Source organism: Cebus imitator, unplaced genomic scaffold (genome assembly GCF_001604975.1).
Source record: "Cebus imitator isolate Cc_AM_T3 unplaced genomic scaffold, Cebus_imitator-1.0 Scaffold2, whole genome shotgun sequence".
In the NCBI taxonomy this organism is placed as follows: Eukaryota; Metazoa; Chordata; class Mammalia; order Primates; family Cebidae; genus Cebus; species Cebus imitator.
This window is the reverse complement of record NW_016107317.1, coordinates 9343787-9368460: the sequence shown is the minus strand read 5'-3', so window position 1 is coordinate 9368460 and position 24674 is coordinate 9343787. Positions and strand designations below refer to the sequence as shown.

Below are 24674 nucleotides of genomic sequence, written 5' to 3'. Positions count from 1 at the left end.
TGATTTAGCGGGTCTAGGGTAGGCCTGAAACTCTATTTTTAAAGAAGCAGTGGAGGCTGGGCGCGGTGGCTTATGCCTGTAATCCCAGCACTTCGGGAGGTCAAGGTAGGTGGATCATTTGAGGTCAGGAGTTTGAGACTAGCCTGGCCAACATGGTGAAACCCTGTCTCTACTAAAAATACAAAAATTAGCCAGGCGTGGTGGCGGGTCCCAGCTACTTGCGAGGCTGAGGCAAGATAATTGCTTGAACCTGGGGTGTGGATGTTGCAGTGAGCCGAGATCACGCCACTGCACTCCAGCCTGGGTTACAGAGTGAGACTCCGGTTAAAAAAATACAAAATAAAGAAACAAACGGTGGATGGTTGATCTTCAACCCTTCCTCTAGCTCAGTCTAGGACTCTGACTCTGTTCCCCAGACATTGCAGAGGTTTCTCACCTGAATCCTGGGATCATCTTAGCAAAGCCAATGACCTTTTGGATGCTGTAACTGACCAGGTCAGCCAGATGGGGCAGCATGGAGAGCTGGGATAGGTCCAGGGTCACAGAACCATCATCTGAATCTTCTTCACTCAGATCCAGGTTGGAGAAGCTGGATGATTCCATCATGTCTGGGGGACATGAGGGAAGAGAAGGAGCTATTTAAGGATACCTGGACCAGGCCCCCTCCTGCCAGCCCCTGCAAAGACCCAGTGTGCCCTGGCAGCAAAGCCAGCTGGGAATCCCACAGTGACTCCAGAGGTCACCCTTCAGCCCCAGGCTTCCCTGTGGGATTCTCTCTGTCTCTTTCAGCAGGATGAGGCAGTAAAATCAAAGAGACAGAGACACTCAGAGCAATGAGACTTCCTCAAGCAGACCATGTGCTGTTCCTACAGATCTCAATCAAAAATGAATTTGGGACCCATCAACCCATGGAAAAAAATGTTCAACCTTGCTAATGATCAAAGAACTGCAATGTAGAATGTCTATACTTTTCACCTATAAACTAGAAACAAAAATGTTTAAATATTGATGCCAGTATTTGTAAAGATGCAGGAAATTAGGCAATACCTGTGAGGGCTGGGGTGCCAAAGGAGATGTGCATTACTGCAGGTAATCTAGAAAACTATTTGACATTAGTCAAAAAATTATGTGTACTCTTTGACCAGTAATCCCACTTCCTGGAATTCATTGTAAGGGAAAATTTCAGATAGTGTAAATATTTAGCTACAAGTATACTGTTACCTTACTGAAAAGCTGGGAAATAATCCAGATATCCATTGGTAGGGGATTTAGGTACATTACTGTATTCCAGAGTATGCAGCCTTTAAAAATTATATTCTGAGGCTGGGCGTGGTGGCTCACACCTGTAATCCCAGCACTTTGGGAGGCTGAGGTGGGCAGATCACGAGGTCAGGAGATTGAGACCAGCCTGGCCAACAGGTGAAACTCCATCTCTACTAAAAATACAAAAATTAGCTGGATGTGGTGGTGTGTGCCTGTAGTCCCAGCTACTTAGGAGGTTGAGGCAGGAGAATTGCCTGAACCCAGGAGGTGGAGGTTGCGGTGAGCCGAGACTGTACCACTGCACTCCAATCTGGGCAACAAAGCGAGACTCCATCTCAAAAAAAAAAAAAAATACAAAAATCACAAAAACATGATGCCTCCCAGACTATCTGCTGAGGACATGTCCTCCAGGGCCAGAGTGGTCCCCAGGGCTCAGGTGAAGGGTGGGCTGCATTGGGACCAACATGTTCTCCTTTCCACTCCAAATTTCACCTTCTAAAGGGCCCAGGATCAAAATATCACTTAAAGGAAGCCAGTTACCTCCAGGGAGGGGGCCACGGGCTGAAGCCTGGCTTAGAGAAAAGAGCATTGGCCCAGGATTCTGCACAGCTAGAATCCCAGCTTGGCCTCTTGCCCAGTGTGGGCCCTTGGGCAAGTCACCCCTTCTGTAACAGAGGGCCTGTTTTGAGGACACTGAATGGTACACAGTATGTATGTAAGTTTCCATTAGGGAGCTTTCCGCCTCCTTCCATCCAGCAGCCCCAGGGCAGGTGGGGTGGACTCCTCACCCCTGCCCACTTACTTATGGAGGACTGCAGTCCTGCTTACCTGGAGACGTGATACAGTGATCTGAGCAGCAGGAGGAGGAGTCCCCGGAGAAGCTAGGAGTCTGTCTCGAGTTGGGCCTAGAAGGATAGCTCCCTCCACCATCATTCATACGAATCGGAGGCTGAAAGGGAAAGATGGGGTCTCAGACCCACATTTTGGGGTCACCTTCCTACCTTGGCACTGATCTCTGACAGGAATGGCTTTGAGGAAGGTCTCCAGAGGTAAGGCCTCCCAGTGCCTGGGAGCAGAGCAGCCTCCATCCCTACCCCAGTTCTGTTCAGGATGTTCTCTGCCCTCTGTCCATACTCCCTGGGCCCCAGCTCCTCTAGTGCTTCTCCTCTGGACTGGCTTATCCTCCCAGCACGCAGACGTACCCGGAACTGGCAGAAGTCAGAGTAGGTGGGATCATAGGTCTTATGGTGGGCATCCAGCAGGACGGCAATGATGCGCTGCTGCTCCTCGGACAGCTTGGGCCGCAGACTGTCCTTCAAGGCCTCCTCCTCCTTCCGCTTCAGGATCATCTCCCGCTTCCTCTGCACCTCCTCATCTGTCAGGATAACTGTGGGGCAGGAGGGGAGTCAGGAGGGCCGGCCAGCAGCTCCTCCAGGAAACCTTCCTCCTGCAGTTGTGGGTAAAGGCCCAAGATAGGAGGGGCTTCAACACTCAGGGCTCCCTCGGGGGTCCTCCTGCCACGGGGACTCCCACTCCACTATGTGAAGAAACATTGGGTTTGCTATGGTGAAAAGGAAGGCACATGCAAGAAGAGAAAGAAGATTTGAGAGATGGAATGTTCTGGGCTTCAGGGAGTCGGGGTTCTCAAGAATGAGTTTTGGGACCTTGGGCAAACTTTCTGGGCTTTTGTTCTCTTGTTTGTAAAGTGAGAGGTTTGGATCAAATATGCTCTTCCAACGTTCCTTTCTTGTACCTTCCCCCATAAGACATGTGTGTGTCTCTGTGTGTTCATGTGCAGGTCAGGGAAGTGATAACACCTGCCTCAAAGGATCGACCGATGCCTGGCCCAGAGCAGATGCTCACTAAATGCTAGTTCTCTTCTCTCCCCGCCCCCATGTTCCATGGCGGGGAAGGAGACGCCGGGGTGGAGAGAGGGTGCCAGAGTAACTGTGTGGACTCTCACAGTGTTGGACGTGAGGAGATGTGGAGTTGGCTCTGCTACATGGCTATCTCCACATCCAAGTTTCCAGACTTGGGACTCTGGAATATAGAAAGACTAGGCTTCTTTGGTTCTCTGCAAAACCACCCCTCCTCCAGCCCTACAGCTTTGACATTTCTGTCCTTGGAAGTTTGCAAGTCCTCTGGAAGGCCTCAAAGGGTGAGGACTTGCAGCTCTAATCTTGGAAGTTCTCTCCAGCCACTACTCAGGGCGTCGGGCCATAGAGTGCCCCGACACCACCTTCAGGCTGGCACAGGGGCCTGCGCCTGCCTCCCTCTGCTGGGACAGCTGCGGGGGTGGCAGGGGGATGCTGGGAGCAGAGGTGCCTGGAACCGCTGCTGGGCAAACAGACCTCCTGGCTGTGACTTGCTGAGCGCTGACGGCAGGAGTGGGCACCGGGGCCCTCAGCCTGTAGCTACTTGCTTGGTGCTGGTGCTGCCAGGGCATCTGCCCACAGAACCCGGGAGTTTCACAAGAGCAGGGAAAGGAACCAGAAGCCCAGGGTGGGTGAGTTCCAGGCTTCGAGAAAGGTCCATTGGCCCAGGCCCTCAGGTAGGAGGAGGACGAGAGAAGTTGGTGGGGGTGAGGAAGAGCCTATGATGGGTGGGAGTGGGCAGCCAGTGCCACAGGCATGGCAGGAAAGGGAGCGCTACTGCAAGAGATGGAGCTTCCCTCCATGGAGAACCTGGGAGGATACCACGCCCAGGCGACTGACACACCATCCCCAACAGCTGCCAACTCTCCTCCCACTGCAGGTGTCTGCACAGACTCTACCAGGTCAGGCAGGGTGGGAGAGGAAGGGGCAGGGAGCATCCAGGGAAGGCAACGGCGTGAGCCCTCACTTGGGGAGCCCAAGATTAGGTGTCTGGTCTTTCCTGCTCACCTGGAGACCAGAGTTAGGGAGGCCTGTTCCTGCCAGCCATACCATGGTGTCTGCAGGCATGTAGCTCAGCCTGACCGGACTTCGCTAACTTTCCTGTGATTCTGTGATGCCGTTCTCCTGCCCAGATATTCTCCCAGAGCCTACTGCTGACCACGTCCACACTAATGTTGGCTTCTTCCTAACTTTTTGACTTCATTTCTCAGTGCTCCTGGACACAGCCTCTGCTCTGGGCACGCTGGCATTGCTGCTGACCTGAGAACACAACCTGGTCACGCCTGCCCCTGCATTTCCGCTTGTGCTGGGTATGTGTCCAGTCGGGTATCCTGTCTCTAATACCTGTATGAATTCTATCAGTTCTTCAGGGCCTACATCATAGCCGTCTTTTTCCATGACGCATTTCTCAATTGCCCTGATCTGCACCGAGCCTCGTCTTTTCTGCACCTGCTGAGCCTCATTTCTTATGTCTGCCACATACTTAGTCTTTCCCACACACACTGGCACCCAATTGTCTTCTGTTCTGTAAGACTCATGGTTAGCGCAGGTTTCAATCCGTACCTATGGAGGCAGCCCAAGAAGTTCAAGGTCTCTCTAGATTACAAGTTACTTAAGGGCAGGGTCCATGCCTTACAATTCTCTCTCTTTCTCTTTTTTTTTTGAGACAGTCTTGCTCTATTGCCCGGGCTGGTGTGCAGTGGCACCATCTCGGCTCACTGCAACCTCCACCTCCCGGGTTCTAAGCAATTCTCCTGCCTCAGCCTTGGGAGTAGCTGGGATTACAGGCACGCGCCACGATGCCCAGCTAATTTTTTTGTATTTTGAGTAAGAGACAGGGTTTCACAATGTTGGCCAGGCTGATCTCAAACTCCTGACCTCAGGTGATCCACCCGCCTCAGTCTCCCAAAATGCTGGAATTACAGGCATGAGCCACCGTGCCCAGACTTTGTCTTACAATTCTTCTGTTTCCCTCCTAAAGGCTAGCCCAGAGGGGCTACCTAGCCGTGGTGCCTGCTCAGTAGTCTGACACCAAACATCAAGTGCATCCACACAGATCACACCAACTGTGCAAATCCTTTTCCTGGCTCGGGAAAGGCTAGTGAGTACTCCAGTCCTGCTTGTCCCCTGCAATATAGGGAATGATGCCTGGCACACCAGAGAGCTGAGCAAAGCTGACCTCTTTTATTGAAACAATTGTTATGGAAACATTTTCAAGACAGAAAACCTTGTAACGGAACACTTCTAACGTCATATAACCTTTCCTGGATGATTCAGAGGTATCATTCTGAATAATGATAGAACATTGCAGGCCAAGGTTATGGCCTCGGCGTTGTCTGAGGCTGTCTGCCCTGCACTGTGCAGCTGGGTGTGCTGGGCTTTGGAGTTCTTGGGCTACTTTTCTTGCTTCCAGGGTCCATCTGTCTGTGAAGCTACACGTTGTCTCTTCTTATTGGTGTCTGCCTCTGGAAGTGTGCCTTTCTCCTGGCTAAGACTTACTTCTGATCTGTTGGGAGCTAGAAGTTCTAGTGATCAAGTCTGTTGTAATAAAAAGAAAATATTCATAACACTGGATCGCATGTGTAGAGTTTTTCTATCTACCAGGCATTATTCTAAGAGCTTTTTGTATATTAACTCACATATTTAGTCCTCATGACAACCCTTTAAAGCAAGTGCTGTTGTTATTCCTATTTACAGATGAGGCCCATAGAGGCTTTATACCTTGCTCAAAGTCACACAGCAAACAGTGGTGAAACTAGTATCTAGACCTGGGCAGTCTGGGTCTGGAGTGGAAGGTCCTAGCCACTGCTCTCTACTGTGTCTGATTACAACTGGTTATAAGCAGACCTTGACTTTCAGCCATGGAGTTTTGACACGCATTGTGTTCCAATCCATCTGAAGAGTGTGAAATAAAATTATGTCACAAAGCTTGTAAATTACCTACTTTAAAGAGACAATGAAGGTTCAAGTTTAAACATTATTCCTCCCAGTCACTTGCATCAAGTAGTAACCACCATCTTCTATGCAGTTAACAGAGGAAGAAATGCTGAGATCCATCAGTTTCAAACAGGCTCAAGCTTTCTGCAAGGCAACATTGCTTGAGAACTGAGTAAGTCTGAAGTCTTGCACATATGCAAACGTGCTATGATTTATAAAATAATTTGTTTAAAGAGTTTTTAAATTTCATAGGAAATTTCTTATCACTTTTTCAATGAATTGAACCTAAAATGTCATTACTGTCATATAGGAATACACGTTTCAAGGTAAAAAGCCTGGAATAAGAGTAAACAGGTTCTGAAAGAGTGTTGGGCTCTCTGATGATTAGGCATCTAAAGTGCATGAGCTTTGGCATGTGGACTTTGTAAAATGTACATGGCTGGCTCAGAAGGTTTTTTGACTTCCTTCTAAGTTCCTTGCTGAGTGAAAATAATTTTGCACAGTTATTCCCATGCAAGACATGTTCTCTCCCTGACAAAGTCAAGATCTGCAACATAAACAATTTCAAAACGTTTCAAGATGCCAAGGATGGCCTAAGAACAACCACAGGAAGAGGACATAAAATTTTTCCAAATGAATGGCACAGACATGATCAGGTTTGGGAGAATCTTACTGATCCACAGACCTGTGGAAGATACACCAAGACAAAGAAGAAGGAGCTCATGTTCATTTATTCCACACATTTATTGAGCACCTACTATGTGCCAGGTACTATGCTACCACCAGAAAGGAAAGACATAAGTCTGTAAAAACATCAAACAAGTTACCATAATGTGTGGTTCCGTGCAGGACAGGTATAGCATAAGCCAAAAGCAAGAACCCAGTTATAAAATTTCTTGGGTTCCCAGGGTATAAAGTCAACTAAGAATGGAAAAGAGAGAAAATAAGTCTTCGATGGGAACGAAGCTCTCTTCAGCCCATCTCTTAGAGTACGTGGAAGTGCCTGGAAATGCACATTGGAGTGAGTTCTGACCCACTGGGGGCACGAAAGTCTGCCTTGGGTGTGGCCCCCAAGCCTGACCTTCAGAAGCAGACAGACCTAGATTAGAATGAACGCTGATACCATTATCTTATTAACTCAGAGCCGTGATATTTTAATTCCTCTGAGCTGCCTTAGCTACTGAAAAAATAAAAGTATTTACATAGTCAGGGAGTGCTGTGAGAATTTCAGAAGAAAATGCATGTGCCTGACATGGGATCCGATACATGGCAGAAGGTCAATACGCATGGTTTCTGTCCTCATCCTTTCCCTTCCTGTGCCTCCTCTATGGAAGGCCCACCTCCCCGCCTGGCCAGCAGGAGCCTGGGCTTTCAGCTTCCTTCCTGTGGTTTTACAAATATTGAGACATTCAGTTGTCTCTGGGACGCTATGCTGTGGGGACAAAAGCCAGCCCAGATTAGAAATGAGCAGCTCTCCTAGGGTTCTGAGGCTGAGGGACTTCACACTGGTGAGGCCTCCTGAAGCTGGGCTAACCTGAGGCTGGGAATGATGCCTCTTCTTGGACGATCTTCCCTTTGGGGCAGTAAAAAGCACCAGGATGTTTCTGTTTTAATTGGATCTCCACTCCACCGGCCCATTTAGAACTCAGTACCGCTCCCTGCACTGGGATGAGGAGAGCGATGTGGGCAAGAAGCTGCCTTAGACATATAGCAGGACCGGGACACAGGGCTCCACAGGGGAGAACTAGCTGGGGTGGGGGTGGCTGAGGCACAGTGCTGATTTAGGGATGGGGTGGATGTTGCTTCTGGGCTGCTAGGTCCCCACCATGTGGTAGGGTGCTCCTGGGCAGGGCCCGCTGATGCATCCCAGGCTGGGGCTGCTCTTCAGCATGGATGCAGTGCTGTTTATGGGACCAGGAAGCAGGTAGGAGGGGACACCAAGTCTGATTCTGGTCCCAGCTTGTTACCAGCTCTCTTTCTGACCCCAGCTGAGATCTTTACCTGTCTGACTCTCAGATGTTCTTCCTATTCTAAGTCAGTAGGACATCCCCCTCCTTCTGAGGTGGGAGAGGGGCCTCTTGGGCCTCACTGAGCTTGGTCCTGAGGGGAGCACCTGTGGCAGTGCCTTACAAGCCGCAGCAGTGGAACCCCATGCCACTCCTGGTTGGCTGGAGCCTTAGAAACCAGGCTCCCTGCCTTGAAGAGGCCATGTTCTCTGCCGAGATGGGGCTGTGCTGAGCGCACCTTGTTGGTGCCCACCCTAGTGCCTCGCCCTGAGCAGGGCCCACTGAGAATGTGTGTGAAGTCCCATAAGGCTCCCAAGCCTCCAGCCTCCACTTTCTCACTCTCTCCAGGATAAACACAGGAGCTAGGGTGTGGCAGGGATTGCAGTAGGAGCGACCAGCGTGTCCAGGCCTGCACGCTCCTGTGGGGGTGCAGAGGAACCACAGCCCTGGAAACTCCTTCCAGGGCTGCCAGTGTTGGCTGGGGAGCTGCTGGATCAGGAGGAGGAGTCGTGACCCACAGAAGAGCAGCCTAGGTCAAGGCCCACAGAGGAAGCCCAAGATGAGGGCCTGAGCTCTGCCTGTGTCCCAACAATGGAGAATTATTTTCCCTTTAAGGGAGAAACTCCCCATCCTCTAAGCCCTGTCCTGTGATGTTTCCTCTGTCCCTGACACATCTTCCTGTTACCTGACCTCTCCCCACCCCTCGCCACCCAAAACAGTCCCATAGCCAGGAGAGCCTGCATCTGAGCAACACCCCCAACCTGGACCCTGACTCTTCGGGCCCACAGCTAGCAGCGCCTGGATTCTATCCTGGGGCCGGTGGGGGTCTGGGTACAGACAGCAGACAGGAGTGAGCAAGGGAAGGTGAGCAAGGAATGAGTGTGCAGAGAGCACCCATGCCCAGCTGGCCCCGTGCCCTTGCTCCAGCCCAGAGGCCTGGCTGGCTCTCCCAGCATCTGCTGAATTCAGTGGCTACCCTAGTTACCAAATCACTGTACTACAGCTCCGATGCAAGGTTCAAGTGTTGTTTTCAGTGGTGGGTGAGAACATGTGTGTAAATCTGCCATGTCGGTCTTCTCCAGCCCCAGAGTGGGAAAGGAAGTCCTATAGAATCACTCCTCTTTCTCCATCTGGATTCAGAGGGTCACCCTAGATCCCAGTGCTTCCCCTCGCACACTCTTTCTTCCTGGTCTCCCCCTGGCACAAGCCCTCAGATCTGCCCAAGGTGCCAGAGAGGCTGGCAGACTGGGGTAGGACAGGATGCAGATCCCAGCTATCGTCTGAATATGAATTCTCCCCATTACTCCTTCCCTTCCCAACCCACAGCAGCCCTCTCTCCTGAAGCCCAGAGAACCTGGGGGTCCTCGAACCTCATTCTGTCCTCTAGATCCAGGGAACAGGGAGCTGCAAGAATAGGATGACATCCTGGAGGAAAACCCTGACCAGGGAGTAGAAGGGGATCTTGAAGGCAGTGTCCTGCCTCTCTTTCCTCTCAGGCCCCACTCTGGAAGGGCCCTTCCAGCACCTCTGACACCAACACACAGGTCCTCAAGAGGCACACAGGGCCGCTGAGTGCATCTGACCCTGGACTTCCAGCTGCCCTGCCACCAGCTGCTGGTCCTACTGAGGCCCTGGCCCCAGATGCTGGCAGCTACAGAGGAAGGGCAGGCAGACCTCTGCCCAAACTTGCAGGAGAGTGGCCAAGGCCTTTCCCTGACTCCAGTTCAGCCCCAAACCCCGGCCAGCCCCTGGACACTCACACTCCTTCATCATGCCGATGTCCACACAGCGTTTGAGCCGGCAGGCCTGGCAGTGGCGCCGGTTGTCCTTGGTGATGCGGCAGTCCCCGTTGAAGGGGCAAGTGAACAGTGCCTTCCGCTTCATGCTTCGCCTGCCAAGAGAGCACACACCCTGCCCTGGGTCACTGACCTTCCAGCTCCTCTCCCTGTGACCACAGAGACCTGTCTTCTGGGCCCCCAGGTCTCCATTTCTCCAACAGAGGACATGGGGCCCACCCCAGCTGCCAGCTACTCTCACCTCTAGACCAGGCACCAAGCAATTCCTCCTTCTACTTTCATTGCCTGCCCAGCTCCCATCGTGGCTTGTACTTACCTTTTTGAATTTTTGTGTCTTTTTTTTTAAGAAAGGGTGTCAATTTATAGCCCAGGCTGGAGTGCAGTGGCATGATCTCGGCTCACTGCAGCCTGGACCTCCCAGGTTCAAGTGGTCCCCCTGCTTCAGCCTCCAGTGTAGCTGGGACTACAGGTGCATACCACCATGGCTGGATAATTTTTTTATTTTTTTGTAAAGACAGGGTCTCACTATGTTGCCTAGGCTGGTCTGGAGCTCCTGGGCTGAAGCAATCCCCTCGCCTAGGCTTCCCGCAGTGCTGGGATTACAGGTGTGAGCCGCTGCGCCCCAGCCCTTACACTTACTTTTACTTTGACAGTACTCTCTTCCCCTTCCTCTTTTAAAAATTACACAAGAAATATGCAAGAACATTTACCTAAAAAAAAAAATTTTTAAATATTGAAATCTCCGGAGTAGCCAGCATAGTAATATCTAAGGAGCCGCTGTGAGAAGTAAGGGTGCTAGTCTCAGCATGAAGTCTTCTAGAGGCCAGAGACGTGGGACTGGAACACCGCCTGTTCCAGGGATAGACGTGGACAGGGAAGGGAGAAAAGGCCAAACCATAGCTCCAGACATCCCAGAACCTGCTCAGTAAGAGAAGGGACCAGACAAGCAGGTGGAAATCCTGAGGCCTGGCCTTGGATTTTTGAAAGGCAGAGGAAGCAGGAGCTCTGTAAGAACAGAAAACTAGAGTCGGGCACAGTGGCTCACGCCTATAATCCTAACACTTTGGGAGGCCAAGGCGGGCAGATCGTCTGAGGTCAGGAGTTTGAGACCAGCCTGGCCAACATGGCAAAATCTTGTCTCTACTAAAAATACAAAAATTAGTCGAGCATGGTGGTGCATGCCTGTAGTCCTAGCTACTGGGGGCTGGAGGCTGAGGCAGGAGAATCACTTGAACCCAGGAGGCAGAGTTGCAGTGAGCCGAGATCATGCCACTGCACTCCAGCCTGGGCAACAGAGAAAGACCCTGTCTCAAAACAAAACAAAACAACCCCCAGAAAACTACTGAAGTGTTCTTACCTAGAAAGGTGGTACCCTATGTAAGTTGTGTGTGTGTGTGTGTGTGTGTGTGTGTGTGTGTGTGTGTGTTTAAGTTTAAGGGGTCATGTTCCTAACTCTAACATTCTCTCCCACTGCCAGACACACCACGTGGACTTTGGGAGGCTGCATAAAGGACACCTCCCTGAGGCATCTCCCTAGAAGCTTCTCATCATTCACATCCTAGAGCCCTGTCCTCCTCCCAGCCCCAGCAGGAGTAGGCCCCACTTTTCTGACATAGCTGGGGAAAGGTGGTGGCAGAATCACTATCTGCATGAGCAGTAGCATCTTCCAAGGAACTGCTTATTGTGGAGATGCCCAAGCCTTCGAAGCCAAAGCCCAGCCCCAAACATTTTCTTCCTGGAGATCAGCTTCTAACATCATCTGCTCAAAGGCCAGGCACTAGTTAGGATTCTTGGTAAAACATGAGTCACTGTTCACGTTCACTAGCACACACACGGGGTTCAGGGCAACTGCACTCATCAACTGACAGGCGAGCTCCAGCAAATGGACAGCTGGAGACCACACGGACTTGGCCCACGGGACAGAGAAGAGACCAGAGTAGGGCTTTGCCGGCAGTCCCAGGCAGCCCAGACTCAGACCCACAGAGGGCCCCAGAGACGGTCAGTGTAGCTCCCTCCCTTTATACGTGAGACCGCTGAGGTTAAGAAACTTACGGGTGAGGATATTCAGTTAGAAGTGTGGCCTCCTAGGTCTGGAAGTCTTAGGGATCTGAGGCTTAGTCTTTAGCTTCCTGGATTGTTTTCAACCCCAGAAACTTAAAGTGCTCAGTGAAGTTGACACCCCAAACAGCCCCGGATGGCTCAAGGCCAAGAATGACCCAGCAGTCAAGGAAGCAGCTGCTGTTGGTTTTGGACCTTGGCTCTGGTACCCTGCTGTGATGGCCCTCATCACCCAAGGGGCCTACTGCAGAGCCGGGGTTGTCAGGGTGGAACAGCACCAGGCTATCAGGGGCTCCCAAGCTCCAAGCCCAGTCCTGCCCCTGCAGTAGCCACCCAGAGACAATATGCCAGGTTTTTTCCATCTTCACAGAAACAAAAAGCCTTTTGCCTTTCACCTCTATTTGTTTACTGCTGCTTTCCTGGATGGATAAGAGAATAAACAAGCACCTTGGGAACTGTTAGGGCTCCCCAGAAATGAGATACAATCATCCCCACAGGGCATATCTGTATATTCCCGGACATGAGATCAGTGTCCCTCCCACCAACCTTGTGGTTTTTGAGGCTTCATCCGTCACTACAGAGGCTCAGGCCTCAGAATGCCCGTAATTCTCTAAACCTACTCAAGGACCAGAAGTTTCTATTTCAGAAGAAACTCTCATTTCCTTTTTTTTTTTTTTTTTTTTAACAATCAGGCATTTGGCTCTGCATGCTGAGGGGCTGCTCTGTCCTCCCACTGGCTGTCTTGTCTGGCTTGGAGCTCTTCCTGTTACTCCTGCAAGGCCATGGGCACCAAGACAGCACATCGTCAGCCTAGCCCAGCCACCACCTCCAGTGAGCCAAAGCCTCTCGCCAGACCGGGCCTGAGGCTGAGAACTTCCTGAGGCTTCAGAAGGGAGGTGGCCCTGGGCCTACTGGGGGCCTGTCTGTCCTTCCCCAGGCTCCAGGGAGCCTGTCTTTGACCCTCACTGGGGGGCAGCTCCCCCAGCTGCAGGGTTGCCTGAAAAGAGATTCCACTGCTTCACCCTCTTTCTCTCATCTTTCTCATGTTGCTTTAAATATGAAGCTCCATCTCAGACAGCTCTACACAGGAGGGTTGGAGATTGCTACTCAGCCCCCGCTTGCCTGACAACAGGAATGAGGCTAGGAATAGGAAGAGGAAACAGTGCAGAACTGAGTTAAGAGAAAGTACTGGGACTGCGTGCAGTGGCAGGAGCACACCTGTAATCTCAACAGTTTGGGAGGCTGAGGTGGGAGGATTGCTTGAGCACAGGACTTCGAGACCAGCCTGGCCAACATGGTGAAACCTCATCTCCACGAAAAATACAAAAGTTAGCCAGGCATGGTGGCGTGCGCCTGTGGTCCCAGGTACTCGGGAGGCTGAGGTGGAAGGATCACTTGAGCCGGTGAGGTCGAAGCTGCAGTGAGCCAAGATTGCGCCACTGCACTTCAGTGTGGGTGACAGAGTGAGATCCTATTTCTAAAAATAAAAAATAAAACAGAAAGTACTGAGGGTAAAAAAAAAGTTTGGTTCTGCTTAAAAGTTGTCATATGAAGCCCAAGGGCACTGAAAAAGAAGACAGCACCACTATGCTCTGGAGTGTGGGGTCACTGTTCAAGGTACATACAGAAAACTCACTCACCAGCTCCAACAGCCAGGCCCAGGGCTTCCTGGAACTCAGATCCCAGAGCTGGCCTTTCAGGTGTGTCTGGCCCAACATGACTGTTTACTGGCCCAGGGATCCTCTTGGTTCAGAGGTCCTGTTCTTCCCTGTCCTCCCGCCTTCTAAGGACACTTCCACATGTGTGGCTGTTATTTACTGTCTGCCCATGAGGAATCAGGGAAGCCAGACTGCCCAGCCCTGGGTCTGTGCTTTGTCCTGAAGGTCCACACCCTACCCTCCCTTCCTCCCAATACTAATTGCCTGTGAGTTGGTTTGGATTTGAGAAACAAGAGCTTCAGGTTTCCATGAGAGCCCATTGCCTCAGCTGCTCTCTGAGCCTGGACCCTGTCATCCTCTGGTTGGTTGGCATTTATACCTCAGCTCAGGAAGGGGGGTAGGGGTGGGGCAACAAAGCTAAATATAGATGCAGTTTCTAGAAAGCCAGGGGTGAGAGAGGACATGGACGGATTCTCATGCCAGAGACCAATTTACCAAAACAGAAAGAGACCAGAACCTCACAAAAGCATCAAGAGCCTGGGGCCAGGGCCTCAGGCCTGGGACAGTAGGGCCTTTCTCCAGCAGGTGGCCTCTGCCAGCAGAGATGCACCTCACATAACCAGGCATGGGATCAACTATCCCCTCTGGGCTCCGTCTCCACAGCACTGAGTGTCACAGGGATCCCAGTGCCTGCTCAGGATACAGGAACTAGCGGGAGCTCCTGATCTGAAAGAGCTATGTGAGACTCTGGGAATGCTAACTAAACATATATATATAGCAGAACATCGAGTTGTGCACCTGAAATATAGACCATGTCTATTTGTCAATTATGTCCCAGTAAAGCTAAAGGAATAAAAAGACCTATATCACTTGATAGGGGCCTACAGGTATGTGAGAGGCAGCATCAGGGGGTTCTCCTCAGGTGGGTTTTAAAAAGCATTAAAAGGCAGTTAGCAATGTAGAGAAAGGCACAGACTTTTGTTTGTTTGTTTGGAGGGAAACTGGCAATGTGAATCAAGCATGTTAAATGCACAGGCATTTTAATTCAGTAAAGCCATTTCCAGGTAGTTACCCTGTGGGTAGATCGTCCATGGGCCCAACAGTGGTTACTGCAGCTCTGTCTGGAGAAGCCAAACACTGAACCTAAATGCCCATGATAGAGGACTGGTTTCTTTTCTTTCTTTTTTTTTTGTGAGACAGAGTTTCACTCTCACCCAGGCTGGAGTGCAGTGGTGGCGCGATCTCGGCTCACTGCAACCTCCACCTCCCAGGTTCAATAATTCTCCTGCCTCAGACTCCCGAGTAGCTGGGATTACAGGCGCGTGCCACCAAGCCCGACTAATTTTTTGTATTTTTAGTAGAGACAGCATTTCACCATGTTGGCCAGGCTGGTCTCGAACTCCTGACCTCAAGTGATCCACCTGCCTCGGCCTCCCAAAGTCCTGAGATTACTGGCATAGCCACTGCACCCAGCTAGAACTGATTTCTTATGTCATGAAATCTCCATATAATATACCGTGACTGTGAAAAAGAAAGAGGAAAAATGCTGAAGTGGGAAAGAGCTTGAAGAAGTGCTCTTTAGTAGATAAAACCAAGCTGCAGAATGGTGACGTGTGTGCACACACACATATTCACTTTTACATAAAGAATGTGGAAGCAAACACGATGAGCTGGTCACAGTGACAGCTTCCGGGAGGAGGTAGGGAACCAAGTATTGGGTTGCATAGGTGATTTACTTTTCATTTACATATCCTCTTAAACTGTTGGCTTTTTAAAAAGCCATATATAGATATTACATTTTAAAAATCCATTACCCACTACAACTACCAAAAAAATTAGAGATGAAATACAGTATGTAGTTAGATTGATCTACTTGAGTGTAATGTAATTCTCTTTTTTTTTTTTTTTTTTTTGAGACGTTCAGCCACCCAGGCTGGAGTGCGATGGTGCATTCTCAGCTCACTGCACCCTCCACCTCTCAGGTTCAAGAAATTCTCCAGCCTCAGCCTCCCAAGTAGCTGGGATTACAGGCATGTGCCAACACGTCCAGCTAATTTTTTTGTATTTTTAGCAGAGACAGGGTTTCACCATGTTGGCCAGGCTGGTCTCAAACTTCTGACTTCAGGTGATCCATCCGTCTCAGTCTCCCAAAGTGCTGGGATTACAGGTATCAGTCACTGCACCTGGCCTTGAGTTTAATTTTTAAACACAACCTTGGGCAGGTTACTTAGCCTTCCCATGCTTTAGTTTCCACATCTGTAAAATGGGAACAACATTTCAGAGAGGCTTGTAAGGACTAAATAAAGGAAAAGGGAATAGGACCTGGACAAAAGAAACGCTAAATAAAGAGAAAGAAAAGAAACTGGCAGAAAGAGGCAGTGGGAGGGAGTGCTGAGAATGGGTGAAACAGATTTTAAGCGTTTCACTAAGAATTTGAGACCCCAGAAGCAGACACCATGTCTTGCTCCTGCCTTTTGGGTGCCTAGTACAGGACCCTGCAGGCAGCAGAGGCTGAAACCCTATTGCTGTTTTATATACTGTAGCTCCTGATGTCAAGAGCCACAGCCCATATGCTAGTTACAGCAACCACTGTCCAGTTCTGTTGAGCACCAGCCAGTTCTACCCAGCCCTGGACTGACATGAAGCTCTCCTTTTGTTCAGGAACCTCTTTTCAGACACCGCTGCAGCACATCACATAGTTACACCTTCCAAGTGCCATGGTAGAAAAAAGGAAAAAAGGTTTGTCTGTCCTCAAAACTAAGACACTAAAAAAGGATAACGATACTAGCTATCACTATTGGAAGCTTTCTAGGTCAGTATTTCTGATACTATCTCCAATGCTTTCGACAACCTTTTGGGTATTATCCCTGTTTTACAAGAGACACAAAAAGGCACAGGAAAGTTAACTAATTTGCTTTAAGTCACACAGCTAACAAGTGTGGAAGCTGGAATTCGAATCAAAATCTGTGTGACTCCAGGGAATCTGATTGATATGGCTTGGCTCTGGGTCCCCACCCAAATGCCATCTCAAATTGTAATCCCCACGTGTTGAAGGAGGGGCCTGGTGGTACGTGACTGGATCATGGGGACAGATTTCTCCCTTGCTGTTCTTGTGATACTGAGTGAGATCCCACAAGATCTGATGGTTTTAAAGTGTGGCACTTCCCCCTTCATTTCTCTGTCTCTCCCTGGCTGCCATGTAAGATGGGCCTTGCTTGCCCTTCGCCTTCTCCCATGATTATAAGTTTCCTGAGGCCTCCCCATGCATGCTGAACTATGAGTCAGTTAAACCTCTTTTTTTCACTCAGCCTCAGGTAGTTCTTGAAAACAGTGTGAAAATGGACTAATACGCTGATCTTTATACATACTACAGTCCTCATCAGGAATCTACCATCTCTCAATCCAAACTAGAGCAGCAGTCAAACGCATGCTTCCCCAAAGTCCAGGAGCACGAACCAGAGGCTGTTTGAAGGACTCCTCTAGGGCAAAGAAGCCATTGGGATTCAGGCAGTCTTTAGAGGGATGCTTTGGAAGTGTGGGGTCACATCTGACCATGCTCTCCACTGGCCCTATAAAACCCAAGCACAGGGAAGATCTCAAGTGTGTGCTGACTGCAAAGCAAATGAGCCCTGATTAGAGTGCTGAATTTCAAAAGAAATAAAAGAGTAACAAAAAGGTAATGTTAAATCATATCCTTGCAGCTATCTTTCTTGACAGCGTCAGTGACCTTCCCTCTCCAAATATTCTGGCCTCCTCTACCCAAGCTTCTGAACATTACTCTTGGACCAGCCATAGATCACCACACTCATTCTCTTTCATCCACATCCTTGAACATCTGTGAATGGAGGTCAGCCGTCAAAGTGGACCTGGACAAAGTCTCTCCAGCAATACTGACTTCTTGGTGACTCATTTACTTGTGCCCATAGACTACCCCGTGTGGCTGTCCCTCCCATTTTCTGTATTTTCTCTCCTTTAAGCAGTTTAGGTTTTAAATTCCTGGACATCTGCCCTATTTCTCTGCTCCCCTTCACATCAGGTTTCTAGAAGAGCTACAAATATCAGCAGGGTGACCTTCCTGAATGTCAGAACGTTCCTCATGTTCCTGGATCCTCGCCAGCCTACCTTTTGCCCCCTACACTCCACATGACCCAGAATTAACAAAGTCCTCAAGAACCTCAGAGCTACTAAGCAAAAACGCACTTCTCTTCACTGTCTTTGTTAGCTTGTAGCTTGCAGCACACAGCTGCACAGCGTCCTGATTAAAGCATCCCAACAGGGAGGAAGACAAGATAAGCAGTCAAATAATAACCTGTTTCTCATCCTGCCTTCCAGGATCAGCTGTTAAACCTCACCATCTACCTTCATTCTCTTCATCAAACGGGTTCCTCTGATTTTCTTCTCTGTCCATTACACCTTTCCCTTTGTATCAGACCCCAGATGAAGCCATCCATGACCATATTCATCCACATGCATATACATATATGGATCATCCACTATATATATAATTTGGAATAGATCTATTCCAAATATTTTTCCTCCTCTGGCCCTTACTTATGCCTTAGTTGTTAACATATAGCCAAGAGGTGTCTAACCATCTACAAGCCTGCCCGTGCCAACCTTTTATTCACACTGGAAATATCACCTTTCTCTGAGGATGTCCCTGTATTCCAGAATAACAGGAAGCACAAGCAACATGAAATAGCTTTCAGGAGGAATTGACCAGCAATGGCCTCTAATGCCTGACCACAGATCAATAGAACTGTGGTCCCTCTCTAACCTTCATCACCCTTCAGTTAGATTATGAGTCTTTGACTTGCTGGGATGATAGCAACTTGCTCCTGAAACAGTTTAGTTAACTATCTTAGAGGCCAAACCAAATACTAAATGGTCAAATGGGATTGGATTACTGGTTTCCAGGGCTTGGAAAACAGCCAGTGACCCAACCTTCAAGCAACGCTGTCTACCAATAACTACCAGATCAAGCAAGCTCCTTGAGAGCAAAGACTCAGCTGCTGTCATTTCTGTGTTCCCAAGGATGCAGAGCCCACCACAGAGAACGTACAGACCCTTGACTTTCTGGGGTCAGAGTTTCACAGACAGATATAAGTGACCAGAGGGTTTTCAAGCAACTATTTGGACCAGATGGAAAACTTCCAAATAAAATTTGGATGAAGCAAAGAAGGAGAAGCAGGCATCAGGGGTGGAAGAAGAGGAGAAATGATGTATGTATAGCTGATTCTCATTATTCACAGTAGTTTTGGTCTATGAAGTCACTGTGGACACTGGACTAGTAAATATTGAACCGTTGCTCTTGGAGGAAGCACAAGGTAAAATTTCTGCAAGCCTCTGGTCACAAAATTTTCATCAACCGATCAACACATAACCTTGGCTTCTGTGATTTCTCTGTTTAAAGATATCTTATTCAATAGATATTGTCGATTTATTAACATCGAACAAACAGGCAGCAGTACTGTTGTCTGCGGGAAGCTTGTCTACACACATAGTTTCTCTGTAAGGCACATCATGGCCTTGCACTTAGGAACACCAGACAATGGTGCAGCACCACTCTTGGGGACCATTTTAAACAGCAAAGTCAACAACAAAAATCACGAAAAGGCAAAAAACATAGCACTAAATAGATGGTGAAGACCTTGGCTTGGAAGATAAGGTGCCAAGCCGTGTGAACCTTACACTGCTTTGCACATGTTCATAAATAACCACAAAAGGGCTACAAGTATTGATTTTGGTAAATTTTAGCAAGTGGGGAGATTTACAAATACAGAATCCATGAATAATGAGGATTGACTGTGTGTGTGAGCGTGTGTATGCACGTGTGTGTGAGCGTGTGTATGCACGTGTGTGTTTGTTTATTTATATATCAGACAAAATTCAGAACCTTGCAGCTGTCTTTCTTGACAGCTTCAGTGACCTTTCCTCTCCAAGTATTCCATCCAAGCTTCTGAACATTACTCTTGGACAATCCATAGATAACCATACTCATTCTCTTTCACCCACAACCTCAAGCAAATGACAGACATGTTGACTCTTTAGAATGTAACAGCCTGGCTTAGTCATCAAGACAGGGACAGTAGAGATCTAAGGTAGACCGAGGACAGGGCAACAAGACAGAAGCAGCCTGCAGCCCACAGTGCCAGGCGTTGCAGGGAGTGGCTGTGGCCATCAGCCAGCAACAGACTCTAAGGGCTCTTGTTGAGGTGGGATGAGGGTGGATTACGGTGGCATCACGTGCCACAAGCAACACAGATGCTCTGTTGGTCTGTGGTGACACAGATTACAAACATACCGTCCTTGTTCATTCTGCAAACTTCCACACTCAGCCTGGGGCATGACAGGACCTGCCCTCCCTCCACCCAGATGCCTCACACGGTCCTGTCCTGAGGATTCCCAGCCTAGTGGTGTGTCCGAGAGCAGCAACCACAGATGCACAGCAGTCAGAGCCACTCCAGTGAGGAACTGCCCTCCAATATGTCACCACCCAACCAGCTGGCACCTAAGAGCCTCATTTCCCAGAGCTGGATCTCAGCAGGAAGGAGACCTAGGAGGAGAGAGTGGGTTTGGGGGTAGAGACTCCATAACCAAATGTTTTGGTTGCAGATTGGCAAGATATGACCTTTGGTGAGAATCTCCATATTGACAGCTCTTAGCCCTATGCCAAATCATAAATGTTCATTCAAGTCTGGTGAGGGAATGAGTGAAAGAAACACAAAGCCAGACATGGTGGTTCATGCTTATAGCACTTTGGGAGCTGAAGGTGGAGGATCACCTGAGCCCAGGAGTTCAAGACCAGCCTGGGCCACATAGGGAGGCCCCATTATTTAAAAAAATTTAAACACACACACAAACACACACACACACACACACACACACGAGGAAAGTGGCTGGCTGACCAGCTGTGAGGCTGCTTATTTTATGAGAGCATGGCTCCACGAAGGGCAGCATTAGTGGCCCATCAGGCTAAAACATCTCAGCTTTTTTCATCAGACTGAAAAAGTGTTTTTTAAAGCACTTTTTAACATGTTGTCTCATCAATCCTCGGGTTAACGCTATGTAGCAGAGGGGGTGGATATCAATACATGCATGCCATTAGTTGAGTTAACTAAAGCCTAAAGATGTCAAGGACATCCATTTGAGCAAGGACATCCCATAAGTTACTGCCATGGCCAGCACCTGAGGCCACAGCTTTCTGACGGGTTTCATGGTAGGAAGCAGGCCCTGAGGTGTGCGTTAGATTCCCCTCTCATTAGCACTCAAGGCAGCCCCCCCTACCCTAGTCCCGGGACCCGGCAGGAAAGTGTCCACGTGTCACCTGGGACACAGCCAGGGCTCTAGAAGGCCCACTCTGCAGGATGTGTGGACCTCAAACCCAAGCACTGGCAAAAAAGAACTTAGAGCCAGCAATGCTTCTGGTCTGGCTCCCGAGCTGGGGAGTAGGCTGCCTGGAAGCTAAGCGGGCAGCCAGTGCCAGGCCAAACAGGCAACTAGCACCCACAGAAACCCCCGCTGCCCAGCAATTGCTCAAGGCCATGAAATTCTGGGCCTGCTGGTTCCTGGGGCAGAGGGCAGGTGAATCTGGAGCTTGTCTTGACACAGAGCCCCCAAGCCCCTGACTGAGAGTGCCACGAAAGCACCTGGACTTGAATTCACTGTGCCCCCCAAGGTGAGGAGAGTGCTCCAGTTTAGACAACAACCAAGCCAACCTCGGCATCCTCGTCTGCACTTGATTTGCGCTTTCCTTGTTTGATGGTTAGAGCCCTGCCATACCCACCTCCAGTGTAGACAGCTAGGCAGAAGCTCTGTTTTGGCTGCCTTCTTTCAGGCTACTCTCTCCAATACATGCCAAATGATAATTTCTCACAATTCCCGGTTCCTGCTCCAATCCATCCCTTTCCCACCCTCCCACCCTGGCCTTGGATGGGAATCTTTGGCTTTCCAATGCTTTTCTCACACCGTTCACACCTGTAAGCCTGAGCTCACGTAAGGGGAGCATGCTGGTAGAGAAACTAGCCCTGATCAAACAGAAATGCAGGTACATTCCTGACACTGCCTGGGTGTTCCAAGGTTGGCTTTCAGTCCAGGGACAAACAAACCTTGGGTGAAGATATGGGCACAGATCGTGATGACCCAACAAGAGGTGCCATTTCCCTTGTTCCAAGGAACAGTTTGGATTGGACGGGAAGGCAAGCTCTGAAGCCAAGCTCTTGGGCTTTCCCCAAAGGCATGCCTGTCTTTTAGTTGAGGAAGCTGTGGTAATCAACAGGGAGGAGGTTCACTCTGGAAGGACGGACACATGGGTTGGTGCAGAAGGCTGTGGGTCACAGGGGTAATGGAAAGATAGAGATCCACACAGCAACCTCAGGAAAGCGATTTCCAAGTGAGTCAGAGGACACATCTGGAGCTGAGGGGAGGGGGAAGAAGACACCACTCAGGACCTCTTGCTCCTGTGGCTGTGAGCACCGCATGTTTCATGGACATTGGAAGGAAGGAGACGTGGAAAATGCAGGAGCTCCATTCATGGAAGCGCCTTGGTTCCTTTCCCTTCCTTTTCCTTGGGGAGAGCCTGGGAGGAAGCCTCACCTGAAGAAGCCTTTGCAGCCTTCACAGGTCATAGCATTGAAGTGAAAGCCCGTGGCTCGGTCTCCACATACTCCACAGATCCGGGGCACATTCCGGTCAAAGTCTCCAGGGTCAGGCAGGGAAGTGCTGGCCGCCATTGCCTCCATCCCTGTAAGAGCAGCAAACAGGCCATGGCCAGAGCCAGAGTCAGTACCAGGGCCAGATGGCATCCTTGGTGCCACCCGCCCCCCAGCGTCATCCCACCACCCCCACCATCCACCACCAGGGAGCTCAGCAAGGGTGGACGTGTCCCCAGGGCCCAGGCCTGAGCACAGTGCCTTTGGAGCCGTCATATATGGTTCTTCCTACACAGCTGGTTTACAGCACAGCTTGGTATCAGCTGCCTGGTTTCAGATGCTGTATCTGCCAGGCTAATTTGGGTTTGGTGGTTCACCTCTGTATGCCCCCGCTCTCTGCACTGGAAGAGGCACTTTACTTCCAGGGCGTAAGGATCATATGAATGAGCCCATGCATACTACTGGCACCAGCTCCACCTCAGACACAGGCCTGAACCAGGTCAGGGGCTTCTATCCTGCCCAACACCCCCTCCAAGGGAAATGAGAGTCCTCCCGCAGCCTCAGTACCTCACATGTGGAGAGAAACCCTCAGGTCTCCTCCTCTTGAGGGTGAGAGAAATTGAGGGTTTAGGTGCCCAAGCCAGAGCCCTGGTCATTCCAGCCCCAGCTCCTCACAACCATAAAGCTCGGAACTAACAGGCTTATGCCCCTAGTGTTCTGGTACCAAGATGATCAAAATTTCAAGATACTTTCCCCCACTTTTTTTTGGCAATAATACTTAAAACATTATTTTGAATGCCCTTCTGAGTCACGTGAGTCCAACGCAATTAATTGTGTTTTCAGAGGTAGTTTTTATGAATAGGCATTATTATCTAGAGGTGGATTTCACACTTGAGGAAAAGGAGAAGAGACAGAGGGAATGGAAGGAACAGCTTTGGGAAGGCCTTCTCAGGAAGCAGGGGCTTGACTCTTCCATTAGCCGAAACTGGGCCCTCGTCTTTGCCTGCTGACTCTGATCTCATCTACGCCAGGCTCAGAGATGACTCTGGGATACCTCAGACTGCCCTAAAATGCTTTCAGACCCTCCTGCCTCCAAGTTCTCCCAATTTTATCTGAATCCTTGCAAGGGTCATTACAGGTTTAAGTTACCCCTTTGACCCAAGGCAAAGAGCCTTTCATGTCAGAAGGAAAATAAGAGAGAATGCCCGGAAAAAGAGGGGACAAGAGACCACTCCACCCCAGGGCATTTCTTCCTGCCCCTGGGTGACAGGGGCAGATTCTGGGGGCTCGTGGGTGGCTCTGAGCCACTTTTCAATGACTAGGCCCATAATCCCTGATGCAGTGTTTGGAATATCAAAGCTTATTTTACTTCATCTCCATACTGCTCCGCGGCGGAGGTGCCATTGTCATCACCCCTTTACAAATGAGGCCCAGAGAAGCCCAAACCTTAAGACATCTCTAGAAACTACTACTGCAAAATGAATTTTAAACATTTCTTAAAATTTTCCCAAAGAGCTTCATGCCAAGGAAAGAAAGTGGTACAGATAGGCAAGAATATAATATTGTCGGTCCCAAAGGGACAGAGGGAATCCCGGTCACAGGCAGACCTCGGAGACTCCCTAACCTCATTTAGCTTTTCTTTTCCCGGAAACCTTAATGTAGTAGGTTGGTGCAAAAGTAATTGTGGTTTTGGGCATCGAAAATAATGGCAAAGACTGCAATTGCTTTCGAACCCTCTTAATAATAATAGTAACCCTATTGCTAATTTGTTTCCCAGCTGGATTTATACTTGCTAAACTCTAATGCATATACAATAATACATTAATGTGTATATTATGTATACATCAGTGTATATATTACATACACATTAATACATACTTTAATGTATATGTTAAAGTTTAGCAACTATATATACATTAAAGTTTAGCAGTATAAATATATACTGTACCTATATATAAAGAGAGAAACACTTTCAAAAAAAAACAAAAATCATTGCAGCAGTAGCAAAGACACAGAATCAACCCAGGTGCCCTCAACTCTGGACTGGATAAAGAAAATGTGGTATATATACCCTGAAATACTATGCAATCATAAAAAAGAACAAAATCACGTCCTTTACAGCAACATGAATGCAGCTGGAGACCATTATCCTAAGGAAACTAACACAGAAACAGAAAACCAAATAGCACATGTTCTCACTTATAAGTGGGAGCTAAACATCATGTACATGCGGACATAAAGATGAGAACAATGGACACTGGGAATGCAAGTGGATGGGAGCAGGGGCTGAAAAATGGCCTACTGGGGACTATGCTTGCTACCTGGAAGACAATTCATTCATACTTAAAACCTCAGTATCATGCTATATACCTTTGTAACAAGCCTGCACAGGTGCTTCCTGAACCTATAAGAAAAGTTCAGAAAAAAATGA

The 24674-nt window shown here is 49.2% G+C and overlaps 1 protein-coding gene across 3 annotated transcripts in view; it reads right to left on the bottom strand.

Moving 5' to 3' along the window:
• VDR (vitamin D receptor) overlaps window positions 1-24674 on the bottom strand; it is a 60327-nt gene that overhangs the window by 12379 nt on the left and 23274 nt on the right. For 2 of the 3 annotated variants that reach the window (XM_017529295.2, XM_017529285.2), the window contains exons 3-7: window positions 22188-22335; window positions 9841-9971; window positions 2466-2650; window positions 2092-2212; window positions 437-608 (exon numbers count right to left, since the gene is read on the bottom strand). In XM_017529295.2, coding sequence (XP_017384784.1) covers window positions 437-608; window positions 2092-2212; window positions 2466-2650; window positions 9841-9971; window positions 22188-22333 — 755 coding nt within the window. In that variant the 5' untranslated portion in view covers window positions 22334-22335. Of the gene's footprint in view, window positions 1-436; window positions 609-2091; window positions 2213-2465; window positions 2651-9840; window positions 9972-22187; window positions 22348-24674 lie in introns of all 3 variants that reach the window. The other variant, XM_017529303.2, reaches the window with a different exon arrangement.